This window comes from Balaenoptera acutorostrata, chromosome 17 (assembly GCF_949987535.1).
Source record: "Balaenoptera acutorostrata chromosome 17, mBalAcu1.1, whole genome shotgun sequence".
In the NCBI taxonomy this organism is placed as follows: Eukaryota; Metazoa; Chordata; class Mammalia; order Artiodactyla; family Balaenopteridae; genus Balaenoptera; species Balaenoptera acutorostrata.
Genome location: NC_080080.1, coordinates 74,560,548 through 74,581,755, shown reverse-complemented (window position 1 = coordinate 74,581,755; position 21,208 = coordinate 74,560,548). Strand labels below are relative to the sequence as shown.

The following is a 21,208-nucleotide window of genomic DNA, read 5'->3' as shown; positions in this document are numbered from 1 at the left end:
TTGTTTTTCTAAATTTTATTTTACTTTCTTATTTAGCTCTTTAATCTAGGTGGAATTAATTTGGTACGATGGGGCTTTAATTTGAGCTTTTTCCAAATCGTTCATTTTCTTACCACCATTTGTTAATGAAATAATCCATCCTTTCCCCTATAGGTCTGTGATACTTTCTCATCTGTTAAATTTACACACACACACACACACACACACACACACACACGAGTCTTGTTTCAGCGCTTGCATTAATCTGTTTAAAAGGTTTTGTTTTTAAGGTTTGTGTCTGTCGGGGGGTAATGGTAAGTAAATACTTTTTGTCCCAGATGTTACAAAATTACAATAATTCTTAGTATTGTCTTGACGGAACCGGGGGAAACCAACGTTGCGGAGGCATTTAGGACCCAGGGGAAAGCCAGGCTCCATTTAGAAGGACAGAGTCTCGGGCGCACACGCCTCCTACCAAAATCACAGCCCCTAAGAGCCAGGGCTCTCATTCACAGCTTTCTAGAGAAATCTGAGCCCGAACCTGCCAGAATAGGGGATCTCACCCACTCAGCTCAGCACCGAGGACACCTGCAGAAACACATTCCCAAAGCAAGGCTGGGCGGCCGTGTGAAGGTATTTGTTGCCTTTTTTCTCCCTTCTATATTTGCAGCGCCTCCCCGCCTTTCTCCGCTCTTGTGATGCCATGGCTGCGGCGTTTCAGCACTTCGGTGCGTGGACAGCTCCCATCTGCAATCCCTGCTCACTCCATCCCTCTCGCACCCCACTCTCCACCGCCTCCGTGGTCCATCCTCCCCCGCGGCGCCCGCTCAGCCTGCGCTCCTTACACCATCAGCCCCCCATCTCCACCATCACCGTCATGATCTCCACCATCACCAGCGCCGTAACTACAGTCAACACAACTGTGCCTTGTCACTTAAACAAAGCCGCAGGTCCGCAGGATAGAGGAAAAGAGCCCAAGTTTTCAGGCATAGAAAGGAAAGTTCAGGTGGGCTACACCCCTGAAAACAAAGAGAGACGTCTGCCTGAGAGAACGGGAAAGTGAAGACAGTAGAGACAGACCCTGGGCAGGGGGACAGATGGGGCACTTGCCAGACACCAGCAGTTAGCCAGCTGCCTTTCAGCAGATTAGGGACTGTTTAGTTCAGGAAATTAACATGGCCTGCGGTATAGTATTATTCCGGTGAAATAGCTGTATAAACTCAATCCATGTTTCTGGTTTTCCAGCGGAGAATCACCAGGAAGCGGGGCGGGGGGGTGGTGACTGATGACTCATATTCACCCACATGCTGGTTTTCCTTCCTAAGCGTTTATTGCAGAAACTCTGGAATTAAGTTTTTTACTGAAATGTTTTGTAAAACAGAGACCCCAAAGGTTAACTCTGTGGCCAGAATGAAAATTAAAATGATCATGATGATAATAACCTAACAAATGGGGCTCTCTTTGGAAAGTGTTATTTGTCCAAATGTCTCTTCCTGTCTACTTATTTAATTTCAATTTTCCAATCTAAAACCTCTCTTTGAAGCAGAGAAGATAGATCCCTTGCCCAAATGGCCAAAGTAGTAATGATATTCAGAGCAGATGGCCTGGCTTTGTTCATCCTAGTCAAGGACTGACTCGGATTTTGAAGGCGAGATTTCTGTGTGCTTTCTCAGTAATCAGGCGATAACACCATCTTCCTATAATAGTAAAGGGTAATAGAGTGAAAAAAAAATGGAAAAGGCATTTTATGTAACTGTTCTACCAGGTTCTGCTTTTAGAGTGCTAAGATTTTCTATCTCAGCTGAAAGGAAGTTAGGGTCTTCAAATATCTTAAAGGTCCAAACACAAGTCATAGCACCTCTTTGATTTAGCCAGGACCATCTGTTTTATAAGAGCTAACAAACCTCAGAAAATAAGTGCCCGAGCCTGTCATAAATAAAAATCTTTTCGTGGGTACTCATTTAATCAATTGTTACGAAACAGCAAAATGCTGGGTTTTTTTTAGCAAATTGTTTTTCATAAAATCAACATCTTTATTAAAAATGAGATGGATTATAATTTCATATGGGAATAATGTCAGTCACATGTAACAACCAAGTTTAAACCAAAGCACAGAAAAGGTTGATTAAAAAATCCCCGTTGTACATTTATTCTGCCTCTTTAAAGAGAAAGAGAAGCAAGTTTTGTCTAAATCAGCTTGCTCATTATCAGAGGCATTGTCAAAAAAAAAAAACAGTCACAAACAAGGATCTGCTGGAAGAAGTTCTGAGGAAAAATTCACATCAAATACTCTTCTTGAATGAGGAATAGTAGTATTTTGTCAAAAGTTATTTACTGCTATGAATTAATTCTATCTGCATCTAAAATTCACTCACTTTTGAATTCAAACCAAGAAAACTAGTGAAAATATCTGGTGAAATGGATTTTAGAGAGGAAGGAAATCTGGTCATCTATATATTGTCCTTAGATTGGTAATATCCACAGTAAACTGGACTTCTCAAGTCCCCAAGCAACCAGATTCTTAAAACTCCCTTATCTGTCTGCAAAGAATGGTTCAGCCCAGACAATTTTTTAAAATGTACATATTGCCAGTTCTAGCTGCTTGAACCAGAAACTCGGGCCAGGAATGTAGTGCCTTCAATGCTACTTCTTCCTGTGCCTGATACAATTTCCTGTGGCTGGGGAAATTTCAAAACAATGCTGCTTCCATGAGATTTACAGGCATCTGTCTCAGAAGCAATGCTTTTCTTTGACTAAGATATTATACTGAGCTTATTAATTTTTCTAAAGTGCCACTATCCTGGCTTCCCCTTTTGTTTTTTCTATTAAGGGGTATTTTGCTTTTTTCATATTTTCAATAACAGAAATTTCTCATTTTTATGATGGATTTAAAGGTGAACAGAAAACACATTTTCCAGCAGAGTGGCATCATAACACTTTTGTAGACATGTTCCCAGAGAGGTGCATCCTTTAGAATCGTGGAGTATAAAGCTGGAAGGTCATTCATTTCCCAAATGGGGGAATCTAGAACTCCAGAATTGGTGGTGTCTTTTCACTTCTGCAGGTTTCACAAAAGGACACCTTAGTAACCCTGAGAAGCCTATTCACGATTTCACACATTTCCCCAGCAGAGGCATCCTTAGTAAATGGATCCAGGTTGACTTGGATCTTCTCTGCTTTCCCATTAAATGGTGACCCAGAGGACGAAACACAGCAGAACGGGTATACAAAGTATGAAGTTTGGCCACATGCAGTCAGCCCAGAAATACCCCTTAAGCTAAGCGCGATCTTTTCCCCATTACATCTTTCTCCCAAATTTTTATTGTTTTGATTATTGTTCATTTTATCCAGTTGTTTATTTACTAGACTAAATTTCAGGAGAAGATCCACAGTATTACTCTAAGACTGTAGCCTCCAATGTCAGCCCCAAGTGTACATTTCTCTAGAGAAAACTGTGGTTATTTTTCAATCCAATTTTTCTTAGCTTAATGGAAGTTTACCTTCTTTGGCTTGATTCTTCATGGATGTAGAAATCAACTGGTCACTCTCTTCTCCATAAAAAAGCTTTCATTTATTCAGTTAATAAGTTCATTATTCTCCACTATTTCTGCTGATGCCCACAACCCCTGATCATCTTGTCTCTGGCCGGGTAATCCTATTCTCCCCCTTTACGGACCTGTTATCACATGAAAGTTTCTGTGTGGGGGGTAATTCTCTGTGAGCTTTCTTCTTCCTGACTTCTGAGCCAGTAGGGTTTTCCCCATATGTGTTTGAGATGATCCACTCTTGTCTTCTGGACCCTTTTAGCCACACCTCCAATTTGTAGGTATTGTTCAGACCACTCTCTCCATCTCCTCTCCTTAGAATAACATCATGTCAGTTCAGCCTGTATAATTGCTCAAATGTCTTACGTAAAGTTCCACACCTGTATGTGTGTCAAGTACACAGTGTATTCAGTATTCACTAGTTTGTAGTTTTGGAGGGAGTAAGCGAGAATCCGTGGGCCTGGAAATGGCACTTGGGAACTCCAATCCCAGGCTCTATAAATAAAAGCCATCTAGTCTTATGTGTGGACAAAATAAATCAAACTAAACATGTAAGATTTTTCTCTTTCCTTTTCTCTCTCCCTCTCTCTTGCTTTCACTTGCTTCCTTCCTCCTTCCTTCCTTCAGTGCTTTTGGTTGGTATATAGGGCATACTAGCATGTTTGAGAACAATTAATGAGGTGATCTTTTATGAGTGTCAGTTCTCCAAAAGGAAGGGTCAATGCTCCAAAAGCACACTGGGAGTGCTTTTACTCTCCTCTTGGACAAAGTAGCACTGCTGTCGCAGACAGAGTGAGCTTTGAATTCAGGGGTAATTAACCTACCTTCTCAAGCCCTTTGATTATCAATCCTTTAGGTCAGTGCTGCTCAAACATTAATGTGCATCCAAATTGACTGGGGATTCTGTGAACCACTCAGCACGTCTGGGTGGGTCCTGACGTCTGTGGTCCTAACAAGCTCCATGAGCTGCCGATGCCGCTGACCCGTGGACCATACTTTGAGAAGCAACAGCAAAGAACAAATTCCTTCTTTTTTTTTTTTTTTTAACATGCCCACCTTTATGTCTGATTATTAAATAATGGCATTCACACTAAAACAAAGCAAAAACCACCCCAAGTTCTGAGGCAATAAGAGCTCAAAAATCATAGCTCTAGTTGAGGAGAAAGTTATGCAAATAGCCCCTTTCCTCCCACCTCTGCTGCCTTTCATTTTCACCAGGCAGTTTTCTTAATTCTGATTCCTGCTGCTTTCATAGTCTTCCAGATCACACCCAGAAAAAGAGTCCTAGTCACATAGATACGCGGGGAAAAACACTGAGTGGAAAAGGGGGACCAGTGGGTTTAATGGCTATCTTTGAGTGAGCCCTGCCTTTCTTACATTCCTCCAGTTCTTCCTCCTCAAAAAGAGTCTGAGAGAAATACCTTCTTCCAAGTGTTTTTGTTTTCCTTCCCTTCTCATTGATACTCCTAAGAAGCACAATGAATCTGTCTTTAAAACTGGGGCATTGACTGCCAATGACTTCTTATGGGGATAGTTTAATGGCATAGAAAAACATTCCAGTTTAATTTTCTATGTCTCAATGATTTTTCCCCTAGAGACTTTCTTTATTTAAAATACAGTGAAGTGTAAGGTAACCACTGCTTCAATTACAAACTTTTCTACCTAACACAGTTAGGAGGCCAAAAACTCCCATGCCTTCCTTACAAGTTGTCTTTCCCTTTAACTCCTTGCATTATTTGCCCCAAAGCAAACTAAAAGGACAAACATTTTATAGATTGTTCTGGAACAGGACACAATCCTTTGTCAAGAAAGTTCACTTCATCTGAGTCCCAGCCTATTCTAATTCTGATCTGGCATCTATTTTGGGTAGAAGTTCTCAGTGTCTCTACTGTGATAGAAGTCATTCTAATTTACTTTTAATCTTCCTTAAGAGCAAGAACAAATGGGGGCAGATGACTGTGTGTTGAGTTGCTATTTTAAAGGGAGCCAAGGGGGTCTATACAACGAATGTTTATGTGGCAAGGGTAAGCCCTGGGCTACTACTGAGCTAAAGGCAACAGAAAGTTGACCATGAGCCAGGGGCTAAATTCTGGCCACACTACACTTTCAGATGATTAAAGGTTTCCCCTTTATCCTTCTAGACTACTCTCCCTGCCCCGGGTATAGATAGCTCATATCTGCAAGTTGGCTAATGTTTGATAGAAAGTCAGTGGATTGGAGTTCAATTTGTTACTCACAAGGCTTATGTTCCCTTGCCAGTACTTATGCAGAGAAGTTCTACAAAGCATAATGGTCAATCTCAAATTCATCACTTGGAAATAAGTTTCCTTTCTGGTCAGCACCATAGAATATCGTAATCAACTGACCTCTGAGATTTAAATAGAGGCTCCACTGGCACTAAGGGAGCATATCATCTTTCAGGAAAGATTTCAAATAGAATTGTACTTAAAAAAAGATTTTTGCTCACTGTGACTTTTGATTTTGGTTTTGATATATCAGCAGCATCTATTTTTATTTCATTCAGTGTAAAAATCCCTTTCAGCACTCCTAGGGGGAAATACATATTCAGTTAAAAAATTAGAAGTGAGATTTTAGAAAGGTGAAGAGCCATAAGGGTTAACCTAATTCAATATACATTTAAAATTTTGAAACACACCTTTCACACTTACTGATGGCTGAGGTAGTTGATTAGACTTTCATGTGGAAAGTTTTATCACTGAGATTCATTCTTCATCTTTTTCTTATAAAAGAAACCCATGAAACAAATATAGGTACAGTTTCTCATTTTGTATTTGTATTAATTTAAATTTATATGTATTTAAAATTGTTCTCTGTATTATCAAGAACATTCAGAAGCAATAAATATTTGAGGTATTGTTCATTAGTTATTGATGTTCTTATGTTTCAAACAATATTTAGGATTTATAGATTTCATCTTTCTGGTCATGACAACAATATACTCTTCCCTCCCAAATTTGGCCAATTTTACATCTCTTAAATGTTCTTCCTTAGGATTGATGGGGTGTAGGTCTGTGCTTGCTGTGTGAGTGAGTCTGAGAGCACTGATACCCAGGCTGGTAAAGAGAAAGCACCTATTCTGAGAGGCAGGGTAGGGCAATGGACAGAACACAGGCTTTGAGTCAGGCAGGTTTGGGTATGAATCTTTGTTCTTCCAGCTATACTTAATCTATCTAAATCTCAGATTTATCCTTTTATCTAATAAGTAATAACCTAGCTTTAAAGGTTAGTGTGGAGATTAGACTATATAATACCAAAGCCCGAGGCACGTAACAAGTAGTCAACAAATACTTGTTTGTTTTTTCCCTCATTTTTCACACTAGCTCATTACCTGACTTAATGCCTGGTGCTTAGCTGTTCTAGGCTTCAACATCCTTTTATCTACCTGGAGACAACAGAAGTATGATATCAACAAGAATATTACAGTAAATGTAAACTGGAGCTTTTCATTTTCAAAGCACTTTTACCTACATTATTTCACATGATTCTCAGCATCTCCCAGGGAATTATCTTTATTCTACCTATTGCAGAATCATTGTAATGATGAAAAAAGATAATTGATGTAAAATGCTTTGAAATAATAATACACATATGTACATATTTGTAGATAAGACATGGTTATTATTATTCTGATTGCTATCATTATATTTAATGTGTGTTTCTAAGGATAATGAAATAAATGAGAATAATAGATTATAAAATAACCAAAATAGATTTCATTTGAATTATTATACTTTCTGAAATGATTTTTCCACCTAGACTCCTTGGTTCATAAAGACTAGGGTATGTGTCTATAAGTGTGTGTGTGCAAATACACTTTCTTAAGATTGAATTCTGTATGAGGAAATACACAAATATGTATTTTTTCTAATGGAAATTTGAGATGAAGTATGAATCTGGAATCTATGGATGCCATGATTTCAAATATCATGATATGCAGACTCTTCTTTCCTCCCCCTCATACAAAAATACCACTACCTAAATTTCTAGTTCATTAGAAAAAGCATGGATTAGAAATGGAAGTAAGCTTCTACCCTGGGCTCCCCAGAGAGCGTAGTGAGTTACTTTTCATGTATTTGAAACAATCTCTAAATAAATAATCATTTAGGACCCAACCAGCAGTGGAAGAGAGAGTTTCCAAAGCTCATAGGAATCTGCCTAAAGTGCCCTTTTGGGTTATCAAGCACATTTCAATGCCCAGGCTATGCTTGGAACTCTACTAGGCATGCCAAAATATCAGTCCTTCAAACAGAATGGCAGGGCCTCTGATTTGTTATTTTAGCCACAGGAAAATACGTAAAGGCAGAGCAAAAATCAATGAAAGCCGGAAAAGTCATAGATAGGTAGATTTTGAATAGTTCCTGTCATCCGCTGATGAAATATGAGGACAAGATGGTAACTGGACATTTGTAAGGTATGGTGTTAGGCCACCTAAATGTCTGTTAACCCCTTAGGCACGTTTAGGCTTATAGAATAGTGAATCCGGAAGGAATTTTAGGGAAGGAGAGTGAGGTTCTGACAGGGATGGTAACTTGCTGAAAGTCACATAGGTCTTAAGTGGTAAATACTAGAACCTCTCTGCTACATATAGGAAGAAATAGCACAGTCATAAAGAACATGGGACAGCAGAAATATTCCTTAAGCTTAAACCCATTTCTGACTCTTGGTAACTGCGTAACCTAGGGAAAGTCATTTACCACCTCCTGTGCCTGTTTCCTCAACTGAAAAATGGGGACAATAATATACTCATCTCATATAGTTGTTCTAAGGATTAAATAATATACTATATAAAAAAGAGAGTATGCAAGTGCCTGGGACATAATAAGCACAGTTATAATAAATAATAAATTGAAGCAATTCTTATTACCACCAGGACAGAAACCGCTCCTACTTCTTCAGGTGATACCTAGTCCAATGTATCCTTTACACTTGTTTGACCAATTCAGAAAAGTTGAATGAGAACCAAATCCTTCATGTGAACAAAAAAAATTGCAATTGAAAATGCTACATCTGGAGAACATTCTTGTATAGCATAGCATTTTTAGTGCCTTAAATCTTATCAATTGAAGCTGTTATTTTTAGTAGCAGTCTATTCAGACTTCTGAAATGAAGGATTTGCCTTTAATGGAAAATGTCTATTTCATCCTAAGTATGAAACCCAGTGACCCTGGCTTGGGTATCCTCCCCAGCAGCTTCCACTGTATGCTGAGCACAGAACAAAGATATAGATTGAAACAAATTTATTTCAGAGATTATAGATTGGAGGCATAACTATGTGTGGAAGTGGGCCATGAAAAATGCAACCTCAACTCTCCCCTTGAACTCATAGTAATTTATCTTGGAAACACTGTTGAGCTCCCTGAACTGCAAGAGAAGTAACTTGCTCCCAGCAGCTTTAAATATTCTGCCAGGGACGAGCCTTTGCTATGCCTTGTGCTCTGAGCACGCTGTGTCATGGCTGGAACCATGACTATCACCCAGCAGGCTTCAAAGAGGCAATGATCGGAAGTACAGTGTGCATAGGCTAACTTCTTCTAGGAAAATAATACTTTGTAGATGAGGAAGGAAATGAAAAGGCAGCTGCCACACCCTCATTTAAGGAAAACAGTCCTACAGGTACCCAAACAGAAGGGGAAAGCACTTACTTGTTAAAACAACATTTTGACGACTTTATTAATTGGTTCTATATGTACGTAGATATACGGCACCTACTCAGTGTAGGCACAGTTCCAGGCACTGAGAATAGGCAGAGAACACAACATAGGGGCTCTGCTCATGGCGCGGACCCTCTGTGTGCCAGGCACTGTACTGGGGATACGCAGATGAGTCAGAGCCAGGTAATTAATGAGATTCTGTGCAACGAGTTCAGAGTGAGAAGGGAGAGAGGAACTTGGCAATAAAATGTGGTGTGGTCAGGGCTGGCGGGCTACCTGTGACCTCTGAAGGTGAGGGAGGGTTCCTGGAGAAAATGATCTCCAAGATGACTCCTGAAGGGGAAAGAGGAGTTAATCAGTGGTTTTTCTAGACAGAGGGAGCATCTTTTGCCAAGGCCCAGAGAAGAGAGAAGAAACTACAAGTGTCTCGGTGTGTCTGCATGGCTGGAGGGTGAATCTGGAGAGACAGATAGGGACCAGATGATGAAGAGTCTTGGAAACCACGTCACAGAGTTTTATATTTCATCCTAGGACAACTGGAAGCTATTGATTGCTGTCAATCAAGGAGTGACATGAGCAGATTTCAATTGTAGTACAGAGAATGAACAAGAAAAGGGCAAGGTTGGCCACAAGGGCACCATAGGGAGAATGTTGCAGAACTAAACAGATGAGTGGAGACGCGGTCTAAACAAAGACAGTGAAAATGGATGGAAAGCACAGGGAAGATTTAAGAAATATTACGGAAGTGATTGCCTGGATGTGGGCGGTAAGGGAGAAGGTGGAATAATAGTTGACTCCCAGGCTTCTAGCGTGGGAAACTATACAGAGATGATGTCAGTCAGTAAGAGATGGAGGAGGATGAGGGGATTCAGGATGAGCAACTATGATTAGCTCAGTGTTGAACATACTGAGTGTGTGGTGTCTAGGGGACATCTAAGTGGGGGTGACCAGTAAGCAACTGGAATGTGTACGTAAGCCTGAAGACCAGGAGAGAGCTATGGACTGAAGTTATCCACATGCAGGTGGTTAAGCCACGGTTGGATCCTGGAAAATAGCATATGAAGTGGTGAGCACAGAAGAAGATGGAGCAGGAATGGACAGAGGTTAGGAGAAAAATAGGGTGTATGGAATCACAGAAAAGAGTGGGAAAATGGGAGAGTCTTAAGAAGGATGAAGTCATCAATATCAAATGCTGATGGGGTCGCCCATAATAGGTTACCAAAATTTGTCTATTGGAGGTGGCAACAGAAAGGTCATTCACTAGTAGAGTGATCATCTGTCTGGGTTTGCTTGGAAATGTCCCCATGTATGCCTGTTGTTGAGCATTATTGTTATTAGTGACCCCTGGTGTCTAAATTTGGATAATAAATTATACAATCATCCTGGTCATTGGTTGGTGAGAGCAATCAAAGATAGACTGCAATGGGTGTAGAGATGAATTTTGAAGGGGTGTGATGAGGCTAATAGAGAGGGAATTTTAAAATCAGATGGATGTCGAACTAGACGGATTTTAAAGATTCTTCCAATCCTGGGACTAGTGCATAGCACTGTTTTCCTTTACTATTCTAAGTCCTTAAGAATCAGTGAGAATCAAGACTCTGTTATACTTCTTATTTTCACACATTACAGAGCTAAATGCTACTTTCTTACAAATTACTTTACAAAGCCAGCATTTTGTAAATAAAATTTTTTACTATTCTATATTCATTCTTGAAAATGAATACTAGTTACCTGAACTGATCTTCATCTCCTCCATATCACAAAGGCAATATAAAGCAGAAATGTGTGAGGTGATTGTCTCCCTGAAGAAATTACTGCTAGTCCTAAATTAAGTAAAAGAATCATTTTTGTCTTTAAAATTATTTTGTATGATATGGCATTAATAATTAGGTTGGTACTGAGCCTGCGCGTCTGGAGCCTGTGCTCCGCAACAAGAGAGGCCGTGATAGTGAGAGGCCCGTGCACCGCGATGAAGAGTGGCCCCCGCTCGCCGCAACTGGAGAGAGCCCTCACGCAGAAATGAAGACCCAACACAGCCAAAAATAAATAAATAAATAAATAACTTAGCATAAAAAAAAAATTAGGTTGGAAGTAAATATTCTGCCTCTTATTGCATATACTGTTTGATCTAGGAAAGCTAGGGAAAAAATGCATGCCTGCAAGTTTTTCTACACCTAATATGTTCTGACTTTTAGAACTTCTAAGTTAGACCAAACCAATGTCTGAGAGAGCTTAAACACTTATATTTAAAATGAGAAAGATGCAAATAATATGAGCATTTGTCTGTATAACATTTAGGTAGAAAAATCCAAGGGGATTAAAATACTCAATCATTTAGTATGATAATCTCTAGTTGCATCCATGTTGCTGCAAATGGCATTATTTCATTCTTTTCTATGGCTGAGTAGTATTCCATTGTATATAAGTACCACATCTTCTTTATCCATTCATTTGTCGATGGACATTTAGACTGTTTCCATGTCTTGGCTATTGTGAATAGTGCTACTATGAACACAGGGGTGCATGTATCTTTTTGAATTATAGTTTTGTCTGGATATATGCCCAGGATTGGGATTGCAAGTCAGAAAGAGAAAGACAAATACCATATGATATTACTTATATGTGGAATCTAAAATATGACACAAATGAACCTATCTGTGAAACAAATAGAATCAGGGACATAGAGAATAAACTGGTGGTTGCCAAGGGGGAGGAGGGTGGGCGAGGGTAGGATTGGGAGTGTGGGATTAGCAGATGCAAACTAGTATATATAGCATGGAAAAACAATAAGGTCTTACTGTAGAGCACAGGGAACTATATTCCATATCCTGTGATACACCATAATGGAAAGGAATATGAAAAAGACTATGTATATATGTGTGATGGAGTCACTTTGCTGTACAGTAGTAATTACCACTACATTATAATTCAACCATACTTCAATAAAAAATAAATTATAAATAAATAAATTTATTTCTCCAAGGGAAAAACAAAACAAACAAAAAACAATCATTATCATAAGTAAAATAATATTTCAGGACAACAGAAAAGTTATACGAAAAAATGACTTTTAAGTCCGTATGGATATTGGGTTAGGTAGGGAGACAACCGAGAGTTTCAAGTCCCTTTGCCTTTATTTTTTTTTAAAATAAATTTATTTATTATTTATTTATATTTTTGGCTGTGTTGGGTCTTTGTTGTGGTGCACGGGCTTCTCATTGTCGTGGCTTTGCTTGTTGTGGAGCACAGGCTCTAGGCACACGGGCTTCAGCAGTTGTGGCACGCGGGCTCAGTAGTTGTGGTGCACGGGCTTAGTTGCTCCACGGCATGTGGGATCTTCCCGGGCCAGGGCTCAAACCCGTGTCCCCTGCATTGGCCAGGTAGATTCTTAACCACTGAGCCACCAGGGAAGTCCTCAAGTCCCTTTGCCTTTAGCAGAATAGTAAAACCACTTGTAAATGTCCGCACATGAGACCCTTTCTCACTGCTGTTGAATTTGATTACTGAAGGTCAAGCTTCCAGCCATAAGCCTGTCCTTCCCTCCCTGCTCCAGTTCATTGAGTTTAGTTTTGAGTAATTAGGTACTGTGGGGTGAAAATAGGGTGACTTTTAAAAGTCCCTTTTTATTGTTAAGCTGCAAATGGCTGCCTTTAAAACAGGTGGAGGAGGGCGTATTTCTGTGAAAGAAACTGTTCTTTTTTTTTATTACACTATACTAGGTGTGCTTTATTTATTTATTAATGGCTGTGTTGGATCTTCGTTTCTGTGCGAGGGCTCTCCCCAGTTGTGGCAAGCGGGGGCCACTCTTCATTGCGGTGTGCGGGCCTCTCACTATCACGGCCTCTCTTGTTGCGGAGCACACGCTCCAGACGCGCAGGCTCAGTAATTGTGGCTCACGGGCCCATTTGCTCCGTGGCATGTGGGATCTTCCCAGACCAGGGCTCGAACCCGTGTCTCCTGCATTGGCAGGCAGATTCTCAACCACTGCGCCACCAGGGAAGCCCAAGAAACTGTTTGAGAAAAGAAGCTAATGGGAGGTCATAATGTCTCTGGATAGAAGGCCTGTGAATAGCCCCATAAAGCAGGCGGTAACAGGGGAGGATTTTTCTCTCTTCTTGGGTAATTCATAAAAAAGCAATCTATTACTAATCTGACCATACACTATCATGTTAACTAGTCAACGTAACTAAAAACTTCCTAAACGTATTGCAAATACTTGCATATTACACACTGAAGTTGTCAATAATAAAATTATGCCAAATATCCTCTTTTAAAGAAAATATACCCTTTATTCTTCGAATCAGATCTGCAGCATAATATACTGCTTTTCTGAGTTCCAATTAACTTACCCAGACTTTCTTTGTATCATCTCTGTTTGTTTCTCTTGTGTGCATTTGTTTTGCAGTAAGCAATGGCCTCGGTTTTGCTTCTCTTTGGGATGGCCGCCACCACATAGGACCTGAATGTCCTACTGCTTTCCAGGAACAGAAAGAAGACCCTCTATTTGTCTGTTTCAGTGGCAGCTTGGTAGTAAAAAAACTGTTGAATGGGCCACAATTTCAGCAGACCATCACGTGAATGGGACCAGTCTCTTTTCTTCCCAAATATCAGAAATTAAGCACTTGGAAAGGAGATTTGGTCAAGATGACCCATTTACAGGCTGGACTCAGCCCAGAGACTATAGAGAAAGCTCGCCTAGAACTGAATGAAAACCCAGATGTTTTGCACCAGGATATTCAGCAAGTCAGGGACATGATCATCACCAGGCCTGACATTGGATTTTTACGCACAGATGATGCCTTCATCCTGAGATTTCTCCGAGCCAGGAAGTTTCACCAAGCAGATGCCTTTAGACTCCTGGCCCAGTACTTCCAGTACCGCCAGCTAAACCTGGACATGTTCAAAAACTTCAAGGCTGATGATCCTGGCATTAAGAGGGCCCTCATCGATGGGTTCCCTGGAGTGCTGGAAAACCGCGATCACTATGGCAGGAAGATTCTTCTGCTGTTTGCAGCCAATTGGGACCAGAGTAGGTAAATGTAGATAGTGTCTTTATTTGTTTTTTCTTTTTCATAAGCATTGTCACTGCATGTTTGAGGCTGTATGCCTTTACAGATAATGGGCTCTTATTTAAAAGTATATATTCTACACGTCCACAAAGAGAATTTTAAGGCCACAGGTCTTTTAACTGTCATCAATAGGTGATTACAGATCCACAGCAATGTTTTGGAACAAAAGAATCACAGTTTTAGAATTGTAAGAGACCTCAGAAGTTATTCTATTCATCAAAGTGGGTCATTTATTTTAATAAAATTGAAATCTGGTCTGCTAGAAGAACCATATATTCTGTCTTTAGGGTTCTCATCTTTAACAACAACAACAAAAATGGATTCAGTAGATGGCTTTAAGTCAAGTGTTTTTAACACATGAACTAATTTCTTGGATCTTCTCCAAGACTTTAATATCTGACCTTTCTTCTGCATGCCAGACCTTCCCATCCAAATGCCTGCCAGCCATTTCTCCCGGAAAGTCCTATAAAGAACCGCAAACTCAACATGTCCCAACTGAGCGCAGCATCTTTCCCACTCTCCCCGCTCTTCCATCCATCCAGTCTCTCGAGCCAGAAACCTGGGTGTCTTCCCGGACTGCTCCTTGCCCTTGCTCCTCACATCCAATTAAATGCCAAGTCCTACCCCTTTCTTCTTTTTTTAAAAAAATTATTTATTTATTTATTTATTTATGGCTGTGTTGGGTCTTCGTTTCTGTGCGAGGGCTTTCTCTAGTTGTGGCAAGCGGGGGCCACTCTTCATCGTGGTGCACGGGCCTCTCACTGTCGCGGCCTCTCTTGTTGCGGAGCACAGGCTCCAGACGCGCAGGCTCAGCAGTTGTGGCTCACGGGCCTAGTTGCTCCGCGGCATGTGGGATCTTCCCAGACAAGGGCTCGAATCCATGTCCCCTGCATTGGCAGGCAGATTCTCAACCACTGCGCCACCAGGGAAGCCCTACCCCTTCCTTCTTAAAACCACCTCAAATCTCTTCACTCTCTTTGCCCCCATGGCTACTGCCCTAGCGTAACTTCTCATTATTTCTCACCTGCATCGCTGAGACAGCCTCCTGACTGGAGTCCCTGCCTCCGGTCTAGTCTCCTCTGAGCCATTCTAGTCTTTACCATCATCAGGGTAACCCGTCCAAAATTCTGTTACGTCGCTCCCCTCATTAAAATTCTTCAGTGACCTGCAAGGTCTTCAAAGTAAAGCAAAGCTCTTTATGATCCACCTTCTGCATCTCCTGCTCGTTCTTCACCCTCTGCCCTTTTCCATGTTCTCTGGTCCCGCTGGTTGGAAGTGTAAGCCTTGTCTTAAATAGCTGAGGTTTCAACATGCCTCCAAGCCTCTGGACTTGCCCCACCAGCTACTTAAAGGAGGGATCAACCACGTCTTATGCCAAGTCCAACCATCTTGGACATAACCTGCCTACTGACTCACACCTATCTCTATGGTTCTTCGGGAAGGTCATCTTTATCTACCTTCCATCCCAACCTGTTTCAGTGAGGTGCCTTCCTCTGCTCACATATTTCCGTTAAAGTATTTACAGTTGGAGTATAAGAACCACTGTTATTTTAGTTAATATTTTTGAAAACATAATGTGTACCTTAAGGTACACATAATGTGTACCTTAGCACATACTCTGCTAAGCATTTATATGTACATATATTTTCTCATTTAATCCACTCAAGAACTTTGCATGATTGGTGTTCCTAGGATCCCTATTTTACGTTTGATGACACGAGGTCTTGAGAAGTTAAGTAACTCATTCAATGTCACACAACCAGTGAAATACAGAGTGGGGTTGACTTGAGAGCAAGTTATCTTAACCTGGCTTTACTGTAATTGCATGTTTGCTTGTGTGTTCTTTCTTAGCCCTCCTCCCAAGACTGCAGGTTCCTTGAGAGCAGGAGACTGTGACTTTTTCATGTTTATCTCTTGGGGATATGGTCCAATAGGCAATAAATGTTGAATGCAAAAGAATGCATGAATTAATCTCCAAAACTTCACCTGTGGCTTGAGCTCTCACAGGGGGATCATATTGAAATTATGGTATTTGGGGAAACACAGGTTTAACTTTAAAAATATACCAAAGATTAATACATTGCAGTTTCTGGTCTATTGTACATACTCAAGTATCAATCACTATAATTATTAAATAAATTTCCTAATTAAAAAAAATACCAAAGAGCCCCACTCCCAAATATAATTAAAAGGAATTTCTAGGGCGCCCCTTTAGTGCCTCATATGACTACTCCTCCCCCTAAAAATGATGATTAGTATGGGACACCTTAGTGACCACTGGCTGTTTTCTGGCTGGTAAACTGGAATAAAGCGATCTAACCCTGAAAAGGTATTTGAATGTTTTAACACTATCAGTCTGGAGATTGTTCAGGTCTGCACCTAGGCCTGGGCTGCCCTGCCATGTCTCTGTTCTGTTCTTCCATAAGCATTAAGGATGAGCCTCTTGTTACAATGCTCTGCTGATGAGAAAGATTTCCAGGTCTTTACATTCACCCATATATCATTCACTCAACAAACATGTGACAAGAGTAGACTTTGTGCCAGGGCTTGTGCTAAGGCACAAGGACATGATGAACGCGATGAAAATCAATGTCCCTCCAGCAAACAACCCCTTGGGCCACCCACTGTCCAGTTATGGTGCAAACACATAGACAGCTAACTCCCATCTACCACAGGAGAATTCCTTTTGAGATGTAAACCATCAACACAGGACATGAGTCTTAAACTAGAGGGAACAGCTGTCTTCTCGAAAAGGGCACATGAACATTTTGGATTTCGAAACAGAAAAATTTGATGATTCAGGAGAATGATCCTGCTGACTTCATTTGTGCTTAGTTGAACGTGTTGGAGAACTTGTATCTGCTAAGACAGATGATGCATAGAACACCAGTAAGCGATGATTTACACATGAGGAGATAAATCATCATGAAATATCTTGTTTTGTATTAGTCTTTGGTCTGTATGTACCTCAAAATGTGTTAAGAAGCAAGAAGAAACAAGTATTTAAGGGAATAATTCAAATCTTTATGATTAAGATAACCTTGAAAGAGTTACTTCACGTCTCTGTTCCTCAGTTTCCTCAGGTGTAAAATAAAAAGCTTGAACTAGGTAATCCCTGAGATATCTTCTAGCTCTAATGGCTCATGAATGTGAAGCTCTTTCAGCCTGATCCTATGGATGGAGAGGGACTTTAAAATTCACTTTATAGGCTCCTGATTCACTAGGTTCTTTGAAGTAATCCCTCTCTTCTCTCACACACACATACACAACAAACACACACCACACACACACACACACACACACACACACACAATATCTCTTTCTTCCACCCCTCCTACCCCTCCCAAAGCTGCGTCTACTTGAGGCAGTTTGTTTCAAATTGTAGAATACTATTTGTTCCAAACCATTTTGGCTTTAACAAGAAGGTGAATGATAAGGCTATCTTACTGATAGCCAAAGATGATTAGAAACAAACAAACCTCAGTTTGAACCTGGATACTGTCATGTGATTTACTGGTTATATGATCTGGGACAAGCAACCTCTTGACGGTTATTTAATAATGTAGTTGGGAGGACTGAATGAAACAAGGCATTTAAGGTACACAGCGCATTGCTTGGCCCATGGTAAACAATTAATGTTAGCTTCTAGTATTATCACAAACACTATTAAACCTCCCACTACAAATATAATAGAGCACAGATGATAAATAAGTTAAAAATAGAGACAGGAGTACAATATTTGAAAACAGAAGTGGGCTGACGAGTGTGATCTGCCCCTTGCCCATCCTCAGCACTTGTTAGCTTTCTCCCCAGACATGTTCCCTGTCACACAGACCTAGCCTAATGGAACCCCGAAGGGCTGAAGAGTTAGCACAGCTTTGCAAAATGATTACTGGACTCTCGTGGGGAGCCTGAGATGACTGGAAAGTGATTTGAACGTCTCATATGAAAGGTTTACTGAGATTAAAATGGCTATTAATATTTATTAAAACGATATAAATCTCATTCATCTAGACGCAGACAGCCTGAGCAAGAGCCCAGAATAGTGAGTGATGAGAAGTGCTACCCTCCAGGGGCATGTGCAGGGTTAGGTGTGCCCACAGAACACAGGGGTCTCGGAGCACAAACTGGCCTCCTCAGCCGACTTCTGTCTTTCCTGAGGCTGCCGGGCTGAACCGAAACGACTTAGATTAAATCAGCACCCACCTACTCATTCATACAATGAAGCCAGCACCTCCAGGGTCAGCAGAGTGTACATTTCAGCTCAGCAGCCTGGTGTGTAACGGAAACCTAAGGAAACACTCTTGCTCAATGCGCCTTTTGATCTTTTTCACCTTAATTCATAACAACATTGGCAAGAATCCCCAACTTGCCCCTAAGATCTGATAAAAAAAGACATCTATTTCTTGTTTCTTTCTGAGTTGAATACTTGCAGGGGGCCACACAGCCTGATTTGCCCAGGAATGCCCTTCCCACGAAGGGGAAAATGTGAGCACAGAAGAACTCGTCTATTTTTTTCTGGATTTTGCTCAGTTAACAAAAGAGCTAAAATTGGTCAGGTTATTTTACTTTCTGGAGCCTCAATTTTATCAAATGGAAATGGGTCTAATATCTGGCATATGGAGCTGTTGCAAGGATTAACCCCAATTACTCTAGTTGATGGTGTCCAAGGGGCAGAATAGGATAGTGATTAAATGCACAAACTCTGAAGCCAGATGGCCAGCTTCAAATTCCAGCGGCCTCCTAACCAGCTATATGATCCTGAGCAAGTTGTTTAAATTCTTATTATCTTCAGTTTCTCACCTGTAAAGTGGGGATGACCATGATCATAGATTAGCACTAGTCAATAAATGGCAGTTGTTTCTTAAGAAAAAAAACTCAAAGCAGGCAAATATCTAGGATATCAAGTCACAAGATGTTGTTTCTAAGGGCAGCAGAATTTGATGCCATTACTAACTTTCCTCCTCCTGAAAAGTATAGACAATACAGCTAAGACCCCAAGCCACCGTGCTCCAAAGTCCTCCACGGTAGCTCAGTTGCGGCTGGCAGGCTCTGAGAAGTCACCTGGTCTTAGTGTCCCTACCTATTATGTTTACTATAGTCTCAGGATGTCAGAAAAGCATCGGGGGGGCAGGCCAGGTAATAAAAGCCCCACAATAGACTACAATAGTATCCGTTGGTGCCATGTGTAGACCAGCTGGTCCCCAAGTACTTTAATGGGGGAAAAACAATTGGAAAGGCATTGTGAATCAAAATATATAAAATTACACTGGACATTCTTTTGTCAGTGTATTGTTTGTTTCCCACAACTGAAAGCTCAAAAATCAGCAGCCAGGTGGAAAATTAGTTGAAAAGTTGGTTCTTTGAGGAGGCTGAGGTATTATTCTAAGGAAGAGCCACGTTAGGGTAATTTAGTAGAGAGAAAAGGCAGCTGATGAACAGCTTGATTACTACCTTCGAGTATATAGAGTTATTATAAGAAGGCAATGAATCCTGTAGGCTCTCTTTCCCCAAAATACAGAACCAGGGACAAAAGATTTGCACTGAAGCACAGCCATCTGGATTGAAGATCAGGCACCCTGAGCCACGACTTCAGCCCCAGGGCTGGGACAAGGGTGAGGGGTTGGTGCATTTGCTTGGGATGCAAAATTGAAGGGGGCACCAAAACACTCATTAATCAAAGTAAATAATATTGTCATAAAACATTTTTTAGAATCAAAATTAACGCAAACAAAAATTCCTGATGAACAGAATATCAAAATTTTCAAGAAGGCAGGATAAGAATTATTGATTTTTCCTTGTGCTTTGCGTTCCAATATGGCTCAGCACAGCATTGCTCAGGCCAATCAGATTTCTCAAGGGAAGAGCCTTAAGTTGGTTCCTAGTCAGTTATATTACAGCGCATAATTCTGTACCTCCATACTCTATACAGCTGTTAGGACCTTATGGTTCCCAAGCATTTCCATGTACATTTTCTGATTTGATGCTCATAACCATTTGAGGAGTTTCAGTATCACTAAGTTACAAATAACAAAGAAGAGGTTTGGGGAGGAGAGGATACTTTCTAATCAAGGAGCATTATGACTCATCAATGGAAAAACTTAGACTCAAGGCTTCCAATTCCAAGCTCATTCCAAAGACACTTGGAGCTGACTGCTCAGCTCCTGAGTGATTAGATATTTCAAAATATCCATGGAGCTTCTGAAAGGCTGTAAGTGGATTTCCTGGTGGTAGACAAGGGTGTAGATGAAGACAATGACCACAGTGGAGAGGATCTAAGATTTAAGAGCAGAGATTCTCAAAAGAAGCACAACTGGCATTTGAAGCTGCTTGGTTCTTAATGTGCAGGACTGTGTCCAGCATTGGGAATGTCCAGCATCCCCTCTCCCAGGTACCGTCATCACCTGAACGACCACCTTCATATTTCCAAAGCCCTTAGCGGAGCTAGAAGCCACTGTGAGAACCCCTGATGGGGCGTGTCTAAAAACGTCCTAACACTGATGTCAATAACACCCTTTGTGAATTGCCTTTGTGCCAAGTGTTTGATACATATAATTTCTAATTCCTACCATAGTCCTGCAAGGATCTAGGTTATGTGTGTAGGTAATCTATAAAAGAGATGAAATGCTTCTCTTGTCTGTCTGAATAGAAAGACTATGCTTTCCCACGAAACCCTAGCTATGGTCTCATTCCTACCCTGAACTCAAAGCTTCCAGAGCTTCTTACAATCAAAATCTGAATCACTGGTGTGTTGCTAAGTGGCAAAGCAGCCCTGGGGTCCAAATGCAAGATTTTTCACAGCCTCCTTTCAGCCCCCTCTCCTAGCCAAGAAGCCCAGGGCGGCTCGGTGTAAACAACAAAGCCATTCCTCGTGAGTTCCAATGGGGCTCAGACAGTGAAGGAAGAGCATTACAAGTTGGGTGCACCGGAAGTTGAGATGAAT

At 40.9% G+C, this 21,208-nt stretch overlaps 1 protein-coding gene across 1 annotated transcript in view; it reads left to right on the top strand.

Annotated features, from left to right (window-relative positions):
• Positions 1–480: 480 nt before the first annotated feature.
• The window catches only part of CLVS1 (clavesin 1), a 161,527-nt gene continuing 140,799 nt past the window's right edge, over positions 481–21,208 (top strand). Inside the window, exons 1-2 of the mRNA XM_007168566.3 lie at positions 481–612; positions 13,602–14,229. Coding sequence (XP_007168628.1) covers positions 13,775–14,229 — 455 coding nt within the window. The 5' untranslated portion in view covers positions 481–612; positions 13,602–13,774. The remainder of the gene's footprint in view (positions 613–13,601; positions 14,230–21,208) is intronic.